The sequence below is a fragment of the Fusarium subglutinans genome (assembly GCF_013396075.1).
Source record: "Fusarium subglutinans strain NRRL 66333 chromosome Unknown NRRL66333_c0000140, whole genome shotgun sequence".
NCBI classification, from domain to species: Eukaryota; Fungi; Ascomycota; class Sordariomycetes; order Hypocreales; family Nectriaceae; genus Fusarium; species Fusarium subglutinans.
The window spans coordinates 110,883-129,252 of record NW_023502203.1 but is presented as its reverse complement, the minus strand read 5'-3'; the positions used below and the strand labels follow the sequence as shown (position 1 = coordinate 129,252).

Here is an 18,370-nt window from a genome sequence, read left to right as displayed (position 1 = left end):
AGCTAGTAAGCTAAGTTCTATTTAATACTAAATAATTATTTTTATATACTAGCTAAATAATATATTAGTATATTAAGGTTTAAAGACTAAGATGTTTAGGGTTTAGTCCTAGACTGTAATAGTAAATCCTTAGTCTGTGTTTAATTAGTACTTTAGTTATAGGCTAAGATAGGAGTTATTAGTTCCTGATAATTAGTAAGAAAATTTATAGGTAATACGTAACGTAACTACTATAGTCATAACACCTCTTTACAGGCATAGACTAGTATATATTACTATTAAAGTATTCTATTTTATTTCTCATAACTTAAAAACTACTACTGTAAAATAATATAAGCAGAATAGCTTAAATAACCAATACCTAACCCTTTAACCCTACTGACCCTACTGACCCTACTAACCCAACGGTACACTTCTCTCTGTCTGATGGGAGCTTATGGCATGGAGGCCAGCAATACGTCCAAAGACGAGTGCCCGCATAACGGCCACTGCATTTGGAGCCTTCTCGTAGAAATGGCCAGTAATCTCACCTGCAGCATATAGATTAGGAATGATGCCTCTCTGGCCAAGAACGCGCGCTTCCACATCAGTCGCAATGCCGCCGAAAGTGTAGACAATGGCCGCGGCTAAGGGGAATGCGGTATACGGCGGAGCGTCGAGCGGCCTAGCCCAGTTCGATTTCGATGGTTGCAAGCCTGAGGTAGTGGCGAGATTATCAAGCCGGCCCGCGGTAAAGCCAGACATGTTTGCGTTACAGGCTGCATTGTAGTTTGAGATTGTGTTCAGAAGCGCTTGTTCCGGCATCCCCATCTGTACCGCCAGACCAGGAATCGTGTCCGCTGTCACCGGCGGCATATCGGAGCGGATAGCTGCCTCATGATCCTCCAATTTAAAAAATCTGGAATCACAAATTGCCCAGGCTAAGCGGCCCGGTGTGTCAAAATGTATGGTTCTGGAAAGATGCTCCCACGTGTCATGCACGAGTCCAGCACCTTCATCTACGAACCGCTTTCCGTCCTGATTCACCACAACCCCGTACGGGTAATTGAGGACCAGTGGCGCTGGCTGACTGCTCCGTGGGTCGATTACTTCGCTGTGCATTCCGTTCCAATCGCCAGAGGCCTTGGCTCCGTTGGCCAGCGCCATCTGGATGCCGTCGCCGGTGTTCCAGGCCGTCCCAGGTGATATCGGTCTCAATGTCTCCGCACCAGGACCAAGATGAGTACGCAGCATGTCTGGACTGCCTTGAAACCCACCACTGGCGAGCACAACAGACCGGGCAATTATTCGTCGCCCATCAGCTGCCTCAATCATGGCCTGTCCTCGGCCAAGATGAAGTCGCTGGGCACGGCAATTATACACCAGTTGGACACCCTTCGATTTGGCTGATTGCTTGAGGGCTTCGACAATCGCAGCACCTTTGCCAATAGGCTGGATCCTGTTAGGCCAAGATTTCAAGAAATAGTCCATGGCGTGAAACTGCACCCCCTGCTTTTCGAGCCATTGGAGGGCTTCAGGGGCCTGGCTGGCCAGCCTTTCGAAATACGCGCGGTCGCCACCACTTCCGCTTGCAGCCACCATGTCGTCCACGAAGCCTGGTAATACCTCATTGACAGATGGCATTCGCATGTTGGCAGGGCTCCAGCGTGAGTTTCCACCGCTCGCATGCTCTGGTGCATGCTCTAGCACGGCTATCTGCGCCGAGGGCGAGAATTCTGCAGCTGATACTGCAGCGGCGAGGCCGGCAATGCCATGACCAACTACGACAAGGTCGTACATGCTGATATACTCGAGTCTGAAAAGCTTAGAGGACTCGGCTTCAGGGTGTTGGTGGTCTATGTCTCTTGGAACACTTCTTGGTCGCGGTATTATTAGAAAATTGAGGCTCTTACATACAAGCTTCAGATGCTCGCGGACTCCTCCAGGAGTGAGTGCGCGTGACCACATTGCGATGACTCGATCTTCCTGAAGTAGATTAGCCGCTGCAGCAAAAAGAGATGCGTCAGAAATTATTGTGGAGCGGACGGTCCTTTTGTAACGGTGTGTTTTGATTATACCGCAGATGGCGTAACGTGATTGATAAGCGAATATCCCAGACAAGCCAATGTCCCACGAATCGACTCTTCCATATTATCATTATTTGATCAATTAATCCACAACAACTAAGTATGGCAGTTCCAAATAATAAGGCTAGGTTAACGTACTAGGCTATTTCCAGCTTAATTAAGCAAAAGCTAAGTCGAGTCTGCCTTGCTTGTCTATCTATACCTTATCTAAAAAGGCTAGAGTAAAGACCGAGACGCATAGTTCCGCGTGCGGAATTAGCTATTGTCCTTATACTTAAAAGGTTATAGCAGCACTTTAAGTAAGAAGAACAAAGCGGGCTAGCTAATTAGTGGGAAATCTCGAATTTTACTGAATTGTTATTGGTGGAAACTGTAAGGTTAGTGCCTTAGGCACTATTAACACAAATGCGGTATAAAATAGCTAACAGAGCTATGTGTAGTTAGCAGCAGCGTTATACGTTTACCTACCAATCTAAATTATTACTATCTTCACTAGCAAGATGAAGCTCCAATTCCTAGTGCTTGGCTTAGAATCTTCCTTTGCCCTTAAATCTGTATACGCGGCAAGTAATAGTAACGCGACACCTTATTCTCCCATTCCAACTAAGGCACCCAAGGCATGGGTTCATCCGGGAGTTTTCGTTTCCGGACCGCAGCTCGACTACATTTCAAAGAGGATCGCGGCTAGGACGAATCCTTGGACGGATGCATTAGATTCCATGCTCAACATGTCGTATATCTCACCTACGCGAACGGCTGAGCCATATAAGACGGTTGAGTGCGGACCGACATCAACGCCCAACATTGGGTGTTATCAAGAGCGCGAGGATTCCATGGCGGCATATATCAACGCATTGGCATGGTGGATTACGAAGGACAAGCACTATGCTAAGAAATCCATCCATTATATGGATGCCTGGTCCAGCACGATCCAAGGCCACAACAACAGCAACGCACCACTGCAGGCGGCCTGGTCGGCCGCTAATTGGGTACGTGCAGGTGAAATCATGCGCTCGAGCTATAAACACTGGTCCAAGAAGAGTATCAGCACGTTCTCTGACATGCTACGGCACGCCTACATCCCCCTCATCGAGGATGGTGCTCCGCGGAAGAATGGAAACTGGGAACTAGGTAGGTCCACTTCTTCTGTATTACTGTCACTAGCGGATCTGCTGACGCTTGTAGTGATGATTGAGTCTACCATAGGGGCTGCCGTCTTCCTTGAAGATGCAGCTCTGTACGAAAAGTCCTTGGGGTTGTTCTCCAGCCGGGTTCCCGCGTACATCTACCTGACCTCTGATGGGGAGTATCCCGTGCAAGGCCGTGGTGGGATCAATACCACCGCGGAGATTATCAAGTACTGGTACAATCAAAAAGCCTTCCCAATTAGTGGCATCACGCAGGAGACCTGCCGAGATTTTGCACACACCAGCTTTGGCATCTCATCCATCTCCCACATTGCCGAGACGCTGCGTATCCAAGGTATGGACGTGTGGAGATCCACAGACGTTGGTGCGCGTGTCAAGGCGGCCCTCGAGCTACATACTGCACTGGATTCAAAAGCGAAACCCGTTCCTAAGTGGCTGTGTAATGGCACTATTCCTGACACAATGAATCCAAGTTAGTGCCTATACTATCATTGAGAATATTAACTATCGCGCTAACTTCAGCAGTGTTAGAGCCAGCTTACAATGCACTGGCCTTTAACTGGGGCCACAAGATGCCTTTTACTAAGAACGTATTATTGAGTCAGCGTCCAGCGGGTATCAGCGAACCTCCACTGTTTATTGGATTGGAGACACTGACAAATGCTGAAACGCCATTTAAACTATAAGGATATTGATATTTATGATAGGTCGATTGAAGATAGACAATAATCGGACGCTCACGACGGCAGTGGCGGAAGTGGAACATAGCATACAGATGGTATGCGAGCGGCATGCCCAAGCTGGGACAAGAATATACGTCAACATCAAGACGCTGCCACAGACGCATTCACTCGCAGCTGTCAAGGTGTCTACAAGTCGCAGATACGTGTCGCTGCTGAAGAAATCAACTCTCGCATACGACGGGGGTGAAATAAATGGCTTCTTAATGCCCGCGATTAGTTGAAATGGCTCTCAGTAGCTGTAACGTTCGGCGCGTCCATGTCATGTCGATCGGACCCGGAATGAGACATTTGAGTGGGTGGGAAAATTCGAAAATCAGCCTCGGCTGGCTTGGGGTAGTCCAGACAGTTATGCCGAGGAAGTTTCCTCAATAGGAAAACCCCGCCACTGCCACTGGCGTTGGACGCCTTGAAATACTGTTTATATATACAAGCGTGCAATTCTTCAAATATATCTTAACCTAAGTGTTGTAAAACTCTTGCTATCTCCAAACCACCTCCAAAATGCGACCTGCCGTTCACCAAGTCCCCTTCGCAGACCCTCCGTGGCTTAGAGGCGCCCCGTCGCCGTACTTCAACGCGTCGCATCGCAGATTCCAGGCTGCTTGTCGCGAATTCGTTGATGAGAACCTTAACAAGCATGCCCTGGACTGGGAAACAGCAGAGGAGGTGCCATCTAACTTATTCGAGGTCTTTGCAAAGGGTAACTTTATCCTGCCGTCTTTGCCAGCGCCTTTACCTGTAGAATGGCTACGAAAGCTAGGCATAACCCACATGCCCGGCCAGGTACCTGTGGAGGAATGGGACACTTTGCATACAATGATATATGCAGATGAGGTTTGACGCCACTCGAGTGCATTATTCCTCATGATGCTGACTGTATTGGACACTAGATGAGCCGCTCTGGCCTTGCTGGGCCACCTGGCTCCATCACCACTGGCGTTGCTTTTGGTATCCCCCCTCTGTTGCATTATGCAGAGCCTCAGCTACAAGAAAGGTTTCTCCCAGATCTCCTACTCGGGCGAAAGAGAATCTGTATTGCTATTACGGAGCCAGAGTGGGTTCAAGATGTCACTCAATGAGAGCTTTACTAATCCCATCTCTAGTGCTGGCTCTGACGTCGCGAACATCACCACGACGGCTACTCTGAGTGGCAACGAATATATCATTAACGGGTCCAAAAAGTGGATTACCAATGGAATGATGGCTGACTACGCTAGCATGGCAGTCCGAACTGGTGGGGAGAACTCTGGAGGAAAAGGCATTTCTTTAATCTTAGTCCCGCTCAAGGACTATCCTGGCGTGACCAGGAGACGACTTAAAGTTGCAGGGCAGATTGTGGCCGGAACCTCCTTTATTGAACTTGATGATGTGAGAGTTCCACGGGAAAACCTGATAGGGCGTGAGAACGACGGGATGAAGTATATCATGCATAACTTTAACCACGAGCGTATGTTCATCTCTGTTGGTGTCACCCGTCAGGCTCGAGTCGCCTTGAGCAGCGCCTTTGCATATTGTCTTCAGCGCAAGGCTTTCAACAAGGTCGGTTCAGAATATGGAGTAGATATGATTGACAGCTAACATTGTCAAGACTCTCATGGAACAGCCCGTGGTACGTCACCGACTAGCTAAATGTGGTGCAATCCTGGAGTCGCAATGGGCCTGGGTAGAATCGTTTGCATACCAGCTCTCCAAGATGCCCAAGGAAACGGCAGACCAAGAGCTCGGTGGCTTGACCGCTCTGTGCAAGGCCAACGCTGGCATTGTTCTTGACGAGTGTGCGAGATGTGCTGTTCTATTGTTCGGAGGCAACGGTTATACGCGTACGGGCAAGGGAGAGATTGCCGAGAGTAAGTTATCCAGTAGATGTTTTGATTCTGAGACAGAGAACTGACACGACGATATAGAGATATATCGAGAAGTTCCTGGGGCCAGGATTCCTGGTGGAAGCGAGGATGTCCTGTTGGATTTGGCGATTAGGCAATTGACTAAGCAGTTCCGTGCACAGCTAGCCAAGGAGCCAGCCCAAGCCAAGATGTAAGCATGAGAAGAGGTCAAGTATGGTTGGAAAGCATTTATCAAAACCAAGACTGTTCTATTCAATCTCACTCCTTATCTTAAGAATCTATACTATTACCCTGCTACAGCTTTGTAAAGCGCTGTGGACTTACAGCAAAGTCCTTTGCGTTATAGCCGCTTGGCCATATTCCATTCTTCCCAGGCGCCAAAATTCCCTTGGGGTCTAATGCATTTTTGATTGTCGTATTGAGATGCATCTGCGCATTATTGTTGAAATTGTAAGTCTGCGCAATCTGATCCATCAATGCCAAATGAGTGCGATACTCACCCCAGCCCTTCTTCGCTCCGTCATCGATTAACTGACTGATGAGGGCGTGCGCTCGACGGCATGAGTCCGGATCAAGACGGTCAAAAACAAGACACACTATGTGATGCATCTCCCTCATTCCGACGACAAATGTTCCGATGAAGTCGAAACCAGCTTCCTCGCAACGCTTGCGGGTTAAGGCATACTGAGCGACCGCGTCGTCGCCCGTGACTTTGGCGATGGGGGAAAAGAACAGGTGAGCTCCATTGGGCAGCCAGTTGCTGTTGAAATGCGGTTAATACGTCAAGTTTGATGTCGGGAGAGATGCAGAACTTACACCCATTCAAGCTCAGTCATGGTGGGAATTCCCTGCAGGGTAAGATCTCTAGTCTGCAAGACAACATTGTCAGGCATATCCTCTGGGAAATAAAACTTAGCCCCGGGGATGGCCGAGAAAGCACCCTTGACAACTTCCCACATAACCTTCCGGATGGGCTCAGGGCCGTAAAGCGCCCCATAGAAATTCCAGCGGCCTAGGTTGAGCTTCTCCGCGATCTCATCGAGTTCCTTATCATTAAGCGGTTTTTTCGAAGTCGTGTACTTGTCTCGAGATCCCTGCAGTTGTTGTCAGCCGGGCTCAAGTGGTTAAGCTGGGCCCATACCATGACAGCTGCATCCAAAAGTACATGTCTAACAGTGGGGACATTTTGGAGCACCATTGAAGTCCGCAGTGGTCGAATGATCTCAATGGCCTGATGAAGATCCTCATCTTTAGGAATAGTGATTAAATATGACTGATACCCGCCAGGGTTTACCATGAGCCAGATACCCATCTTGACAACGATACCAAGAGAGGACTGAGTGAAGATGCCGTCATTGTAGGGACCAAAACCGTAATTGAACAGTTGCCATGCCGAGTTGGGCTCTTGCTCGTGTGGAGGGGCGTTTGGATCTGCATCTGGGTTTGGCAAAGCACCCATTCCCGTACGGACTAGTGTGCCGTCGGGAAGTACAACTTTGGGGAGTTAGTCATAGGCATCCTGCAATGAGGTAGCTGTATCAGAGCTCTTACCTTCCATGCCGCAGTGCATCATGAAGTGATCACCTACAGGGCGTCAATGCTTGGTCGGTATAACGATAAGATGACTTACCATACGGAGTGTAGCCAACTCCCCTCTCTGTAGTATTTCCAAGCACGGATCCGCCGCCAAGATCAGGAACATCAATCCACAGCTTGTCACGAAGGTTATTGTCCACTAGGTACTGATGAAGATCTGCATATGTAACTCCGGGTTCAACCAGAGCATATGCACCATCAACATCAACCTTCAAGATCTTGTTCATATGTTTGCCAAGATCAAGGCCAATCGAGCCGGGTACACGGGGAGCCGCACCGCCGTACCCAACATTTCGGCCAATGGAGAATGGCCAAAGCGGAATCTCAAACTTATTGCACAGCTTGACGATTGCTTGAACCTCGCCTACGTCGCGGGGAGTGATGACTGCCGAGGAGACAAAATGCTGCTTCGAGGTTATGTCAAACATGTCATGCATCTTGCTGGGGTCGCGGTAGTCCTGCTTGTCCAGCTGGCTAGGCTTGGAAATGATGACAACATTTTCAGCGGTTGTAACTTCAGTGACTTCTGAAATGAATTGTTGGAAAACAGATGGTGCAATGCCAGGAGGCAGAACAAGAGGATTGACAGTAGTCATTCTGATGGTGATGGTATACTATGTGAAAAATTGGCAAACTTAGAGTAAGTAAACCCAATTACTATTCGAGCAGGCCTTAAATAGAAATCCCCGTAACAAGTAGCCGCGCATTTGGTATGCGTGAACCTTGGTACTTGGTTGGGACAGTGGTGGGTATTTTCCCGTTCGGCCGACATTAGGTTACACAGCATCGAGGCGGAGGTGGGGAATTGTCCGACATGTGCATATGTCCCCGTCCTGATGCCGAACTTTCATGTATCCTTTGGCGTGAACCGGCAAAGATCTGCTCAGGATACGACTTATTTCAAAAAGAGAAATGCATGCAACGTGCTAAACGTTCTTTGGGCGATCCGAAGAGATTTGCCCTTTATCGCTTGTCTCAATTTGCTCTCATATCAGATCATTACAGAGCACTGGCAGTGGCGTTTATAAGAGCTGCAATGAAAGATTTTAATTAACTATTTACATAATGAAATTAACTGATATTCAAGGTCTATGTTATCTTCTGATCCACTAGTAAAACAACCTCGAAACGACAAAAGAACAGAGAATAAACCCTATGATGGGAATTGTATAACTAATTTTCCAGCTGTCTTGGAGAATTGATTGACCAAATCGTCGAGCTGGTCAAAGTTAACCGACTCCACAATAGGTTTTACCACGCCTCTTCGCACGAACTCGAGAGCTTCAAGTGTTTCTGTTCGTGTTCCCACTAATGTTCCCAGAAGATTGATACCACGGTCAATGAGAGTTAGCGGATGGAGACTCATCGCTTGATCTGGTGGGGGAATGCCAACGCAGACTAGAGTGCCAAACACTGCAACAAGATCAAGGGCGTTCTGGTAGGCTCGACCTGACCCTGCAGTGACAATAACGGCCTTGGCTCCAGCTTCATTAGGGGTAAGCTTCCTCAGTTCAGCCGGCGTGTCAGGGGATGCTCCATCAAAGTATGCGTCGGCTCCCATCTTGATGCATGACTCTTCTGCAGACCCAATATCCACAGCCGCAACGCGGAATCCCATGGCTCTTGCATACTGAATCCCCAGACCCCCAACACCACCTCCAGCTCCAACTATAGCAACCCATTCTCCCGGTGTCGCTCCACAAGCTTTGAGTGCTTTATATGCGGTAACGCCACCGCACAGTGTTGGTGCAACCAGTTCATCTGGCAGCTCTTTTGACTCGGGTATCGTCAATACATAACGACTCGGTACAATGCAGTGCTCTGCAAAGGTTCCATCCCACTTCCGTCCTGAGTTCTGCTGCTCCAGACAACGAACCTCACCGCCGGGCTGACGACAACAGTTACATCGACCACAGACATCCCTGACCCAAGCTATACCAACTCTATCGCCAATCTTGACACCCTCGGGATCTACTCCAGAGCCAACTTGCACAACGCGGCCCACGCCCTCATGACCAAGCACCTCACGGCATGGACCGAGGTAACCACCTGCAAGGGCCATATCAGTGCCGCAGACGCCAGTAGCAGAGAGTTTAACGAGCACTTCCCATGGCTGGAGTTTTGGGATTGGAACTGAGTTGATCTTGAACTGGAAACCGTCATTTGAGCGCTTTGTTATCGTTAGTCGCTGATGAACCAAACACTTGATATCACGATTTTACTTACTACCACGGTAGCTACCCGATGGTAAGGCTTTTCAGTTGCCACGTCTCCCATATTCTGCGCTGCTGCCAGAGCTAATTTAGGGCTGTTTTGAGTCCACGTAATATGTAAAGGGCAATTGTCACTAGCTTGAGATGAAAGTTGGCGATAGTGAACGTTGATGATTTCAAGTGGAAGAAGTGCGATTAATGACAGGAAGATATTATTCCTCCAAATCCCGGATGCCGCGAACAAATGCCGAAATGCCTCTCAGTGGGAACCGAAAGGCTGTGCTTTTGCGGGGTTTCGATATCTAGACACTAGACTAACTTAGATCGTGGGGATGAGGCGGGATGCCGATCTCTCTTGCGGGGGTGGCAGATTTCCCGCCTCCACGTGTGCATCTTGACCAGCTTTTAGTTGCATGGGCACATCGAATCCTGCAGTCCAGTTTGTTCAGGCTCGTCTCTGCCATCAATTGTGGACTTCGTGACCCGTGACTTCTCTATCATTGGATTGCTAGCTTGCATCGCTTATTTCTTCCAATTGGTACTGCCGCCCAAGTTCCCTGGCCCGACCTGATGACCTCGGTCAACACCATGCCTGATAATCAGTCCCAGCATTGCTGTCCTATTTGCTCTGCCGGGTTCACAAAATCAGGTATGCCGTTTGAAATCAAGCTGTTTGATAGGGTGCAGCGCTCACTAACAATGTTTCGTCAAGACCACCTTAATCGACATTACCTGTCGCGTAAGCTTGTTGCAGCCTGGTCGTTGTAGAGCATTAATACTAAAGCAACGAGGGCTCAGACGCAGATGAAAGGTCTTACCAATGCCAAGACTGCAGTCGTGGATTCAATCGCCGGTTAGTTTAAGCTCGATTGTTCTTTTTTGATTTCAATGGCTGAAGCATAGCCATCAGAGATGCACTCCTTCGTCATTGGAGAACCTGTGACAGACGCCTCAAATCAGGTTTACCGCCTCCATCTCTGGACTGGAAGAAGCGAGGAAGACCGCAAATTTCTTGTGAAAGATGCGTCAAGTTGAAAAGGAGATGCACGGGATCGCGACCTTGCAAAGCTTGCGCCAAGCAGAATCACGATTGCAGTTATGTCCAAACACCAAAGAAGGATGACTTAATATTTCCACTGAAAGTGGGAAAAGGCCAGCAAAAGCACCAGGTTCTATCAGGACAGGACCTGCAAGTGCAGCGCGGGCCACTATTCCTATCACAACATGACTGGGTTTCGGACTCGACGCCGGTCACCTCATTTCATCCTGTCCTAATTGTGCAACCTCAAGCAGCTTCTGAGACGGATGGCAACTCAATTCTGATGCCACAATCTGGCTCTTATCTACCACAAGATGATTGGCCAATTTCGTATCATAGCCCGTCGCTGTCGCTGCTGACACCAAAGCCGACCTTTCCCCGTATGCGTCTCTGCTTTCTTGCCAGACTTACTTCGTCCCACGGTCTGGCGAATTCATTCAACTGCGACAATATCTGCGCCAGCACAAAGACTCACTCTGACCTCCTACAATATGGTAGCCGGCCCTCTCCTGAACCAGTAGCCATTCCTGGAATGCCGGTCACATCGCCTTGGGTAAGTATAGGCCAACGGACACAGCCCCAGCAAGGGTTGACAGGACAACACTCCTTGTCAAACAAATGTGAATATATTGTCAGAGGCGTCTTGGAAGCATCATCTCAATCGCCCGATTTCAAATGGTACAATTCCCGAAAACTGTCTTGTTCGAGATTCTTTTCTCCAAGAAATATTGAGTTATTCCTGACTTTGTTCTTTCAAACCTGGCATCCAAACTGGCCCGTCTTCCATAGACCGACTTTTGACTCTACAGTAAAGTCGCCAAAGTTGATTGCGGCTCTCTCACTGATCGGAGCTTCCTTGAGTCCCGACAGAAAGCACCATGATCAGGCAATGATGTGGCTGGAGACAGTCGAGAACTGGATCTTCCAGGACCCGGATTTCAGCGAAGACAGTATTGCTCAAACAGACGATGACGGCCAGGATTGCCAAGTTCGCCAGCGCCTTAACATATTGCAGGCTGCTTATGGTATTCTTCTGCTCATGAATTGGGAAGGTGACACAAAAATGAGACTCAGAGCTCGCAGGAAACGGTTTCCTGACATCGTCTTCGTATCCCGCAGCCTGTATCCCTTCGCGATGCCTGGAACACGTGAGGAAGCATACCTTACTCCACACAACCTCCACGATCACTGGACAGCGTTCGGATTACGAGAGGAATTAATCCGTACCCTCTTATATACCTTCCTTCTTGACTCTGCGTTCGTGATATTCTACGATATGAGTCCCCAGATGGTAATTAATGAACTGCAATTTGGCCTCGCGGCTACGGATGAGCACTTTGATGCTCCAGATGCCGAGACATGGTTCATGTACACCCAAGCCGCAGCAGAAAGATCGCTGGGGCGCAGCCAGGTCACGTTGTCTCAGTGTATTACCATGATTATGGGTGAAGACTTCGGTACTAGTCGATGGGAAGTATTTGAGACAATAAGCCCATTAAATCTATTTGCTATTGCTAGTGGTAAGTTCCATGACAATAAAATAACAACGACCTTACTGACACAATCCAGCATTCCACAATCTCATATACCATCACCAGAATGGACCAGACCCAAGGTCAAGGTCCTTGCCTATCACACGAGGGCTAAGGAATTGGTTTCGAGTCTGGTCCAATCATAACTTATTCTCAACCCCCGACAACTATATCTCCGTTCAAGGAAATGAATCTCAAACAAAACTCGGGTTCTTTCTTCATGCAGACGAGTATTGGTGTCTGGCGAATCTGTTTTGTAGCCAATTCGAGCGCGGCGTCAATCCGCACCATTCTTCTAGCAATATCCATTCACAACGATCTCGAGGGATATCTGATATGGGCAACATACATAGCTTGATACTTCGCTTTCAAGATGTTGATCTTGGCGAGATAGTTTTGTCATGAAAGAATTACTTATTCTTCTTCTCCAATCTCTTTCGTTCGTCGGTGTTGTGAAGCCAGTCCAGCCAAGGCATTCCTCCAAAGTGGACGTCAAAACGCTCATGATGACGATCATGACGATAAGCTGCACCTCCAAAGAAGTCGAAGCCACTATGAACAGTCGCCGTTTCAATAAGCTGCCAAGCGACAAACGCCCACATGGTCAAGATGTGAGTTCTGAGCAGTATGGGCGGAAGGACAATGGGGATCGTGTTGGCTACAATATGCTCGATGGGATGGGCATACTGTGAGGCGAAGGCGACTGGTGCTGTGAATTTGTGATGTATTTTGTGGATGCGACGATAAAGGTATGGTATGTGAAATAATCGATGGGAATAGTAGAAGAGGACCTCTCGAGCAACTAAGCAGATAGCAAAGTCGCTTACGAAGCTGCTTGCAGATGGCAGCGATGCTGTGACCTGGAATGTTGATGGCATATTCCGCTGTGTCGCCAGAAAGGCTAGGGATAGCTGCAGCCCAATGACTATGAGCTGATTTCTCAAAGAGATCAGGACAGAGTCCAGGATCTCAGAGCCTTTAGGTTGCTTTGGTGGAGGTTGTATCTTGTGTCTCGCCGCAAAGTCTGGGGCAACATGATCAAGGAAAACAAAAACGGCTGACGGAATCCACCAGAAAATGATCTGTACAAGGCAGCTACCCACGAACTCGATCGTGAAGGTATCATAGGTAGTGACTACGTTGGCCCAGAGCTGAGACATTTCGACTTCGGCTTTGGCAGTTGATTGATGATTGAGCTCAAGGATCACGAGGTCGAAAGACGTAGATATACTTTACTCAACGACTAACTCAATCGAGGAGGAGCAATCAGAGGCGCTTTGATACCCCGCAATCTTTCAAGTCTAGTACTCATAAGGAAGTCGTCTCAAGAGTCTCTGGGTTCGCTTTGCCTTTTTAAGTCTAACCTGTACAGCTTCACACGGAGCCTCGGTTGGATTGAGTGGCGTCATGGTCCAGGTGGCGATCCACATGAATAATCCTGACCCTGTCCGAGGCTCCGTTTCACAACTGGTGGACTATTGGTCATAACATTAATGATCATCGGTAGAACTTGTGTAGTCTCAAATTGGCAGGCGGCTATATGAGAGTCATGGCATGCTGATCGGGGCCCGCGGGTCTTATATCTTAATAGATAACCACTCCGACGGAGTCACAAGTTCATGGCATCTCAACGCCGTTGCGTTCCCGAATGCCTTTCAATCTACTGTACTGCTTCCAGGGGACGCCTGTGATCTCCCAGCAACTATAACGACAGGCAGGCTTATGATACCCACTCAGCCTTCGACCGCCCTCTTCGTCCGGTCGGAACATCCCAACCAATACTCGACTTCTCAAACTTGAATGCAGGTGCCAGCACTTTGAAGTCCTCATCCAATCCGTATTCCTTGCCACTCATGTCCCAGAAGTACTTGGGATGCTTAAATATTTCTGGGCGAATCTTCTGCAACGACTGATGTGTCTTTCCAACGAGCGCACTCATGTCGTCGTAATGGCGAGGGTTGAAGTGCAGGTCCCGGCTTCTAAGAGCCTTCTGCTGGTCCTCGGAGTAGGAGCCGAGACGATAATACCAGATGTTGTACTGCGTGAGGCTGATGTCGATGTCAAAAGTGACGTCTTCTTGGGTGCGGACTAATAATGCTTGGATGGCAGCCGCGGCTCCTACCAATCCAGTCTGATAGTCCGAGTTGGCTGAGGCAATGTCAGAAGTGGGAACATGAGAGTTAATAACACGGTCAACTTACGAAAAAGTGGAACAACAGCCTCGTCGAGACCAAGAAATTTGCCCTGTAGGTATGACAGTCCTACCAGACAATCGCTGATTTGCTGCCATCCCGAACGGTACGACAACGGCCCTTTGAAACCATAACAATTCTCCCTCATATAGATCAGACTTGGGCTCAACTCACGTAAAGACTTGGAGTCGAAACCCAGCTTTGCCAAGGCACCAGGACGGTATCCATCAACAAGAACATCAGCATCTTTTATAAGCTGAGAAAGTGTTTCCCGCCCCTCAAGTGTCTTAAGATCGAGGTCAACGTCCCTCTTGCCAGTCTGAAGATCCGGCATTGTTGCCGAGTACTCGGGTAGCCTGTTGCAGGAGACACGGAGGACATCGGCGCCTAGAACACTGAGGATCTTGGATACTGCTGGAGCTGCAATAACACGAGATAAGTCCAAGACTCTGATACCGGCGAGTGGACTATAGTCCTGGCTGTCTTTGGCTTCGGGCCAAGTCCTTTTCGGTGCTGGCACTCGAGTCGATGTCCATAAAGGTTCTTCCGACATGATCTTACCATGCTCACTTGCGAAGAACTCATCGGGCGTATAGCAAATCACACCAGCTTGCTTGTACTTCTCGTTGGCCACCTTTTCGATATCCTGGGAATCCCATTGTGCAACCTTTTTCGTATAGATCTGGAACGCTTCTTCAGTGCTAACGTCACTGTCCTCAACACCCAACATGTCCATCGTGGGCACGGCATTCATAGATCCATGCAGATGATACCATCTTCCATCCTTGGTACGATAAACATTTGTCGCATATCGCCTGACTGGCTTGCTCATCTGATGGAGGTCCATCTTGGCAAGCTCTGCTAGCATCTTACCGTTCTGCGTAAAGTGCTTGCCGCCAATGGTGGGTAGTAGCACTGATTCAAGGAAGAGCGTTGCAAGGTCCGTGTTGATCTCAACATTCTGGTAGCCGATGCCATAGCGCTCGGCTACGACCACATTTGCAGCTGTTGCTACGAGGGCATTGAGGGCCGCGCTTGACTCCGTAATCTTGAGAGGTGTGAGGATGAAAGGTTGGTCGTCTTCTCCCACAAACTTGACTTTCTCAGCGGCTTTGACGAAAGAGTCTGGAAGTTGTAATCTGGGATCCTGAAGGAGAACTTTATGTAAAATTCGACTAGTTTCGGTGAAAATAGAGTAAGTCGACATGGCGTCGGTGAGTAAGGGGGTGATTGTTGGGAATTGAGGTTGTACAAGGATAGTTTAGAACAAACTCAAGATTGATGCAGGTCAAGCTATATCTCACGTCACAGCCGGGGACTTAAGTAATCCTCTCGGCTAACTGGAACCGAATATTTCTTCCACTGTCTTTCAAGTCGATGATGTCTTTGCAATGCTTGGCGGGTCTCTCCGGAGTTCTGGGGCTTGATTCTACTTCCGGAGTCTTGAACCGGAATTTTGATGGCGGGCTTCGGGACACAGCCAACTGTAACACAGGGACAGTTACGTCACCAAGCAACTAATAGAACAAATTACCGACATATTCAAGTACGGAGTACTGGTTGCCGGTTGTCTCGGTTATGGTACTTGTGCCTTGAGAGTCGCATCATCCGAAATTGCGGGGTGATATAAAGATAGCTTATGCTCTACGCTTCTCAACCCTATCCCCTGGAGCAGGGCTTGGTGGCTATACTGTATACAACACAGCGCACTACACCGTACCTCCTCACTCAAGTAGTCACAGGCACAGAATCATGATGCATTCTAGCAAAGAATGGCGCGCTGGCGAATTCGGCATCAGGCCTGTACGAGTGGCTAACTGTTCCGGTTACCATGGTACGACAAGTCACCAATAGCCGAGATATTACTGACCGTTAGTTTTATAGGAGATCCTGCCATTGAGATGTATAAGCAAGCTACATTAGGTGATGTTGACTTTATCACTGGCGACTACCTTGCTGGTAAGCGTTGGGGTCTCTGAACCTAGATAGGCTGCGTTTCTTACAAGAACCAGAGGTCAACATGGCCAATAATGCAGAGGCATATTCGAAAGGACAACATCCAGGTTACGAGGCTACTGCATTGAAAGGTCTTGAACTCTCGATCGATACCATCGCCGAGAAGCGTATTAAAGTTGCCATCAATGGTGGAGCACTGAATCCTGAAGGTCTTGCTGTGAAGGTAGCAGCTTTGGTAAGACCTTCCCAAGACTTTTCTATTCAACATCGTGGACTAACGCGCTACCAGGTTGCCGAGAAGGCTTACGATCTCAAGGTAGCCTACGTTTCCGGCGATAACGTGCTTCCCAAGCTCGGCAGACATATGCCGCAAGACAGAGAAAACGCGTTGGCTCATCTTGATTCCTTAAATAGTCATGTTACTGTTACTCCTGAGACCTACATGTTTGCCAAAGGTGGCGATGAATCTCGGGAAATAGTGTCTGCTAATGCTTACCTCGGTGCCCACGCCATATATGAAGCATTTCAACAGGGCGCCGACATCATTATATGCGGCCGAGCTTCCGATGCCAGCCCTGTCATCGCCTGCGCATGGTACTGGTGGTCGTGGAGCAACATCAACTACGATGAACTAGCCGGTGCCCTAGTCGCAGGGCACTTGATTGAGTGCTCAGCCTATGTCACCGGTGGTAACTTTGCAGGCTTTGACGCTTTTGATCTTGACAACTTTGTTGACCCGGGTTTCCCGATTGCTGAGATTGCGCAAGATGGCTCCTGTGTCATCACAAAGCATGAGGGTACTGGCGGTATGGTCACTGTTGATACATGCAAGTCTCAGCTCGTATATGAGTTGCAGGGCGATGTGTACATCAACAGTGATGTTAAGGCCTACCTGGAAGATATTGAAATGGACCAAGTTGGTCAAGACAGGTATGCAAGGTCCCGAGTCTTACCAGTGTCGCTAACTTGATCAAAGAGTTCGTGTTCACGGAGTTCGCGGTGCGCCACCACCAGATACCACTAAACTCGCACTGTTTTACAAAGGAGGCTACGAAATGCAGGCCTTGTTCAACGCAACAGGTCACAAATTTGAGCAAAAGTTTGCCCTTCTTGAAAAGCAAGTTCGTTTTCATCTTGGTGAAGAGAGGCTCAGTCATCTCGACTTTCTCGAGTTTCAGAGGATTGGGGTTCCAGCTGTGAATCCTGCAAACCAAAACAGCGGAACCGTCTATCTCCGCATTTTCGCTCAGTCAACGAAGGCAGAAGCTCTCCAGGCGATTATGATGGCCATTGGAAACATCTCATTGAAGCATTACTCAGGTAAGGTTGTCCAAGGAGTGGAAATAATGCCACAGTTACTAACTTTTATGTAGGGTTTCACAGCTCTTTGGACTTCCGCTCTGCTATGCCTCGTCCATACCTGGCGTATTATCCAGCCCTCTGGCAGCAAGCCGAACTTGAAGAAAAGTTCCATTTTGTGGACGGAACCGGCACAACGAAATCTTTCAAGACTAAGCCTCCTCCTCAGTTTGAGATTATGGAAGAAAGGGCATCGTATGACACCAAATCACCAACGTCTCTTGATGGTGGAGTTCTTGAAGTGCGATTGGGCAGTATCGCCCTGGGCCGTTCTGGAGACAAGGGCGCAAATTTGAACTTTGGGTTGTTTGTTGATACGCAGGCCAAGTGGGACTGGCTGCGCTCATATATGTCTCGAGCCAAGGTGCAAGAGCTTTTGGGAGAGGACTGGCGTCCAGAGTTTTCCATCGAGCGTGTTGAGTTTCCCAAGATCTTTGCTGTGCACTTTGTCGTCTATGGTATCCTCGGCCGTGGAGTCAGTAGCTCCAAGAGATTAGATGGGTTCGGAAAGGGATTTATTGATTACTTTAGAGATAAGGTTGTTGAAGCGCCTGCCTCTATCTTGCAACGCAGTCACATCTAGACCCTAAGCAATCTATCTATCTATCAATCTACACACTTTCTAAATTCCAACTCAACTGGTGTTGCACTGTGCCAGTTCCAGATTTCTCTTATCCACCAA

The 18,370-nt window shown here is 48.5% G+C and overlaps 9 protein-coding genes across 9 annotated transcripts; 4 read left to right on the top strand and 5 right to left on the bottom strand.

Moving 5' to 3' along the window:
* Positions 1 to 396: 396 nt before the first annotated feature.
* Positions 397 to 1,947, bottom strand: FSUBG_9303 (succinate dehydrogenase fumarate flavo subunit; the record flags this gene model as incomplete). Its single annotated transcript, XM_036687802.1, has 2 exons — positions 397 to 1,835; positions 1,893 to 1,947. The coding sequence occupies 2 exons, from the start codon at positions 1,945 to 1,947 to the stop codon at positions 397 to 399; spliced, it is 1,494 nt and encodes a 497-aa protein (XP_036535252.1).
* Positions 1,948 to 2,566: 619 nt separating this feature from the next.
* FSUBG_9302 (uncharacterized protein) lies at positions 2,567 to 3,691 on the top strand (the record flags this gene model as incomplete). Its single annotated transcript, XM_036687801.1, has 2 exons — positions 2,567 to 3,197; positions 3,252 to 3,691. The coding sequence occupies 2 exons, from the start codon at positions 2,567 to 2,569 to the stop codon at positions 3,689 to 3,691; spliced, it is 1,071 nt and encodes a 356-aa protein (XP_036535251.1).
* Positions 3,692 to 4,458: 767 nt separating this feature from the next.
* FSUBG_9301 (acyl dehydrogenase) lies at positions 4,459 to 5,995 on the top strand (the record flags this gene model as incomplete). Its single annotated transcript, XM_036687800.1, has 5 exons — positions 4,459 to 4,791; positions 4,848 to 5,011; positions 5,061 to 5,496; positions 5,546 to 5,804; positions 5,862 to 5,995. The coding sequence occupies 5 exons, from the start codon at positions 4,459 to 4,461 to the stop codon at positions 5,993 to 5,995; spliced, it is 1,326 nt and encodes a 441-aa protein (XP_036535250.1).
* Positions 5,996 to 6,095: 100 nt separating this feature from the next.
* Positions 6,096 to 7,993, bottom strand: FSUBG_9300 (4-cresol dehydrogenase flavo subunit; the record flags this gene model as incomplete). Its single annotated transcript, XM_036687799.1, has 5 exons — positions 6,096 to 6,561; positions 6,618 to 6,895; positions 6,943 to 7,295; positions 7,353 to 7,385; positions 7,432 to 7,993. The coding sequence occupies 5 exons, from the start codon at positions 7,991 to 7,993 to the stop codon at positions 6,096 to 6,098; spliced, it is 1,692 nt and encodes a 563-aa protein (XP_036535249.1).
* Positions 7,994 to 8,550: 557 nt separating this feature from the next.
* FSUBG_9299 (alcohol dehydrogenase) lies at positions 8,551 to 9,674 on the bottom strand (the record flags this gene model as incomplete). The annotated part of the gene is made up of 2 exons (XM_036687796.1): positions 8,551 to 9,567; positions 9,624 to 9,674. The coding sequence occupies 2 exons, from the start codon at positions 9,672 to 9,674 to the stop codon at positions 8,551 to 8,553; spliced, it is 1,068 nt and encodes a 355-aa protein (XP_036535248.1).
* Positions 9,675 to 10,198: 524 nt separating this feature from the next.
* Positions 10,199 to 12,327, top strand: FSUBG_9298 (uncharacterized protein; the record flags this gene model as incomplete). The annotated part of the gene is made up of 4 exons (XM_036687795.1): positions 10,199 to 10,259; positions 10,763 to 11,202; positions 11,464 to 12,169; positions 12,248 to 12,327. 4 exons carry the CDS (start codon positions 10,199 to 10,201, stop codon positions 12,325 to 12,327), a joined length of 1,287 nt encoding a protein of 428 aa, XP_036535247.1.
* Positions 12,328 to 12,591: 264 nt separating this feature from the next.
* On the bottom strand, positions 12,592 to 13,341 carry FSUBG_9297 (C-4 methyl sterol oxidase; the record flags this gene model as incomplete). The annotated part of the gene is made up of 1 exon (XM_036687794.1): positions 12,592 to 13,341. One exon carries the CDS (start codon positions 13,339 to 13,341, stop codon positions 12,592 to 12,594), a length of 750 nt encoding a protein of 249 aa, XP_036535246.1.
* Positions 13,342 to 13,901: 560 nt separating this feature from the next.
* On the bottom strand, positions 13,902 to 15,580 carry FSUBG_9296 (acyl transferase carnitine dehydratase; the record flags this gene model as incomplete). Its single annotated transcript, XM_036687793.1, has 3 exons — positions 13,902 to 14,329; positions 14,383 to 14,493; positions 14,548 to 15,580. 3 exons carry the CDS (start codon positions 15,578 to 15,580, stop codon positions 13,902 to 13,904), a joined length of 1,572 nt encoding a protein of 523 aa, XP_036535245.1.
* A 545-nt stretch (positions 15,581 to 16,125) lies between these two features.
* Positions 16,126 to 18,271, top strand: FSUBG_9295 (DUF1446 domain protein; the record flags this gene model as incomplete). The annotated part of the gene is made up of 6 exons (XM_036687792.1): positions 16,126 to 16,207; positions 16,258 to 16,332; positions 16,380 to 16,564; positions 16,619 to 17,259; positions 17,306 to 17,649; positions 17,703 to 18,271. The coding sequence occupies 6 exons, from the start codon at positions 16,126 to 16,128 to the stop codon at positions 18,269 to 18,271; spliced, it is 1,896 nt and encodes a 631-aa protein (XP_036535244.1).
* Between the last annotated feature and the right edge of the window lie 99 nt (positions 18,272 to 18,370).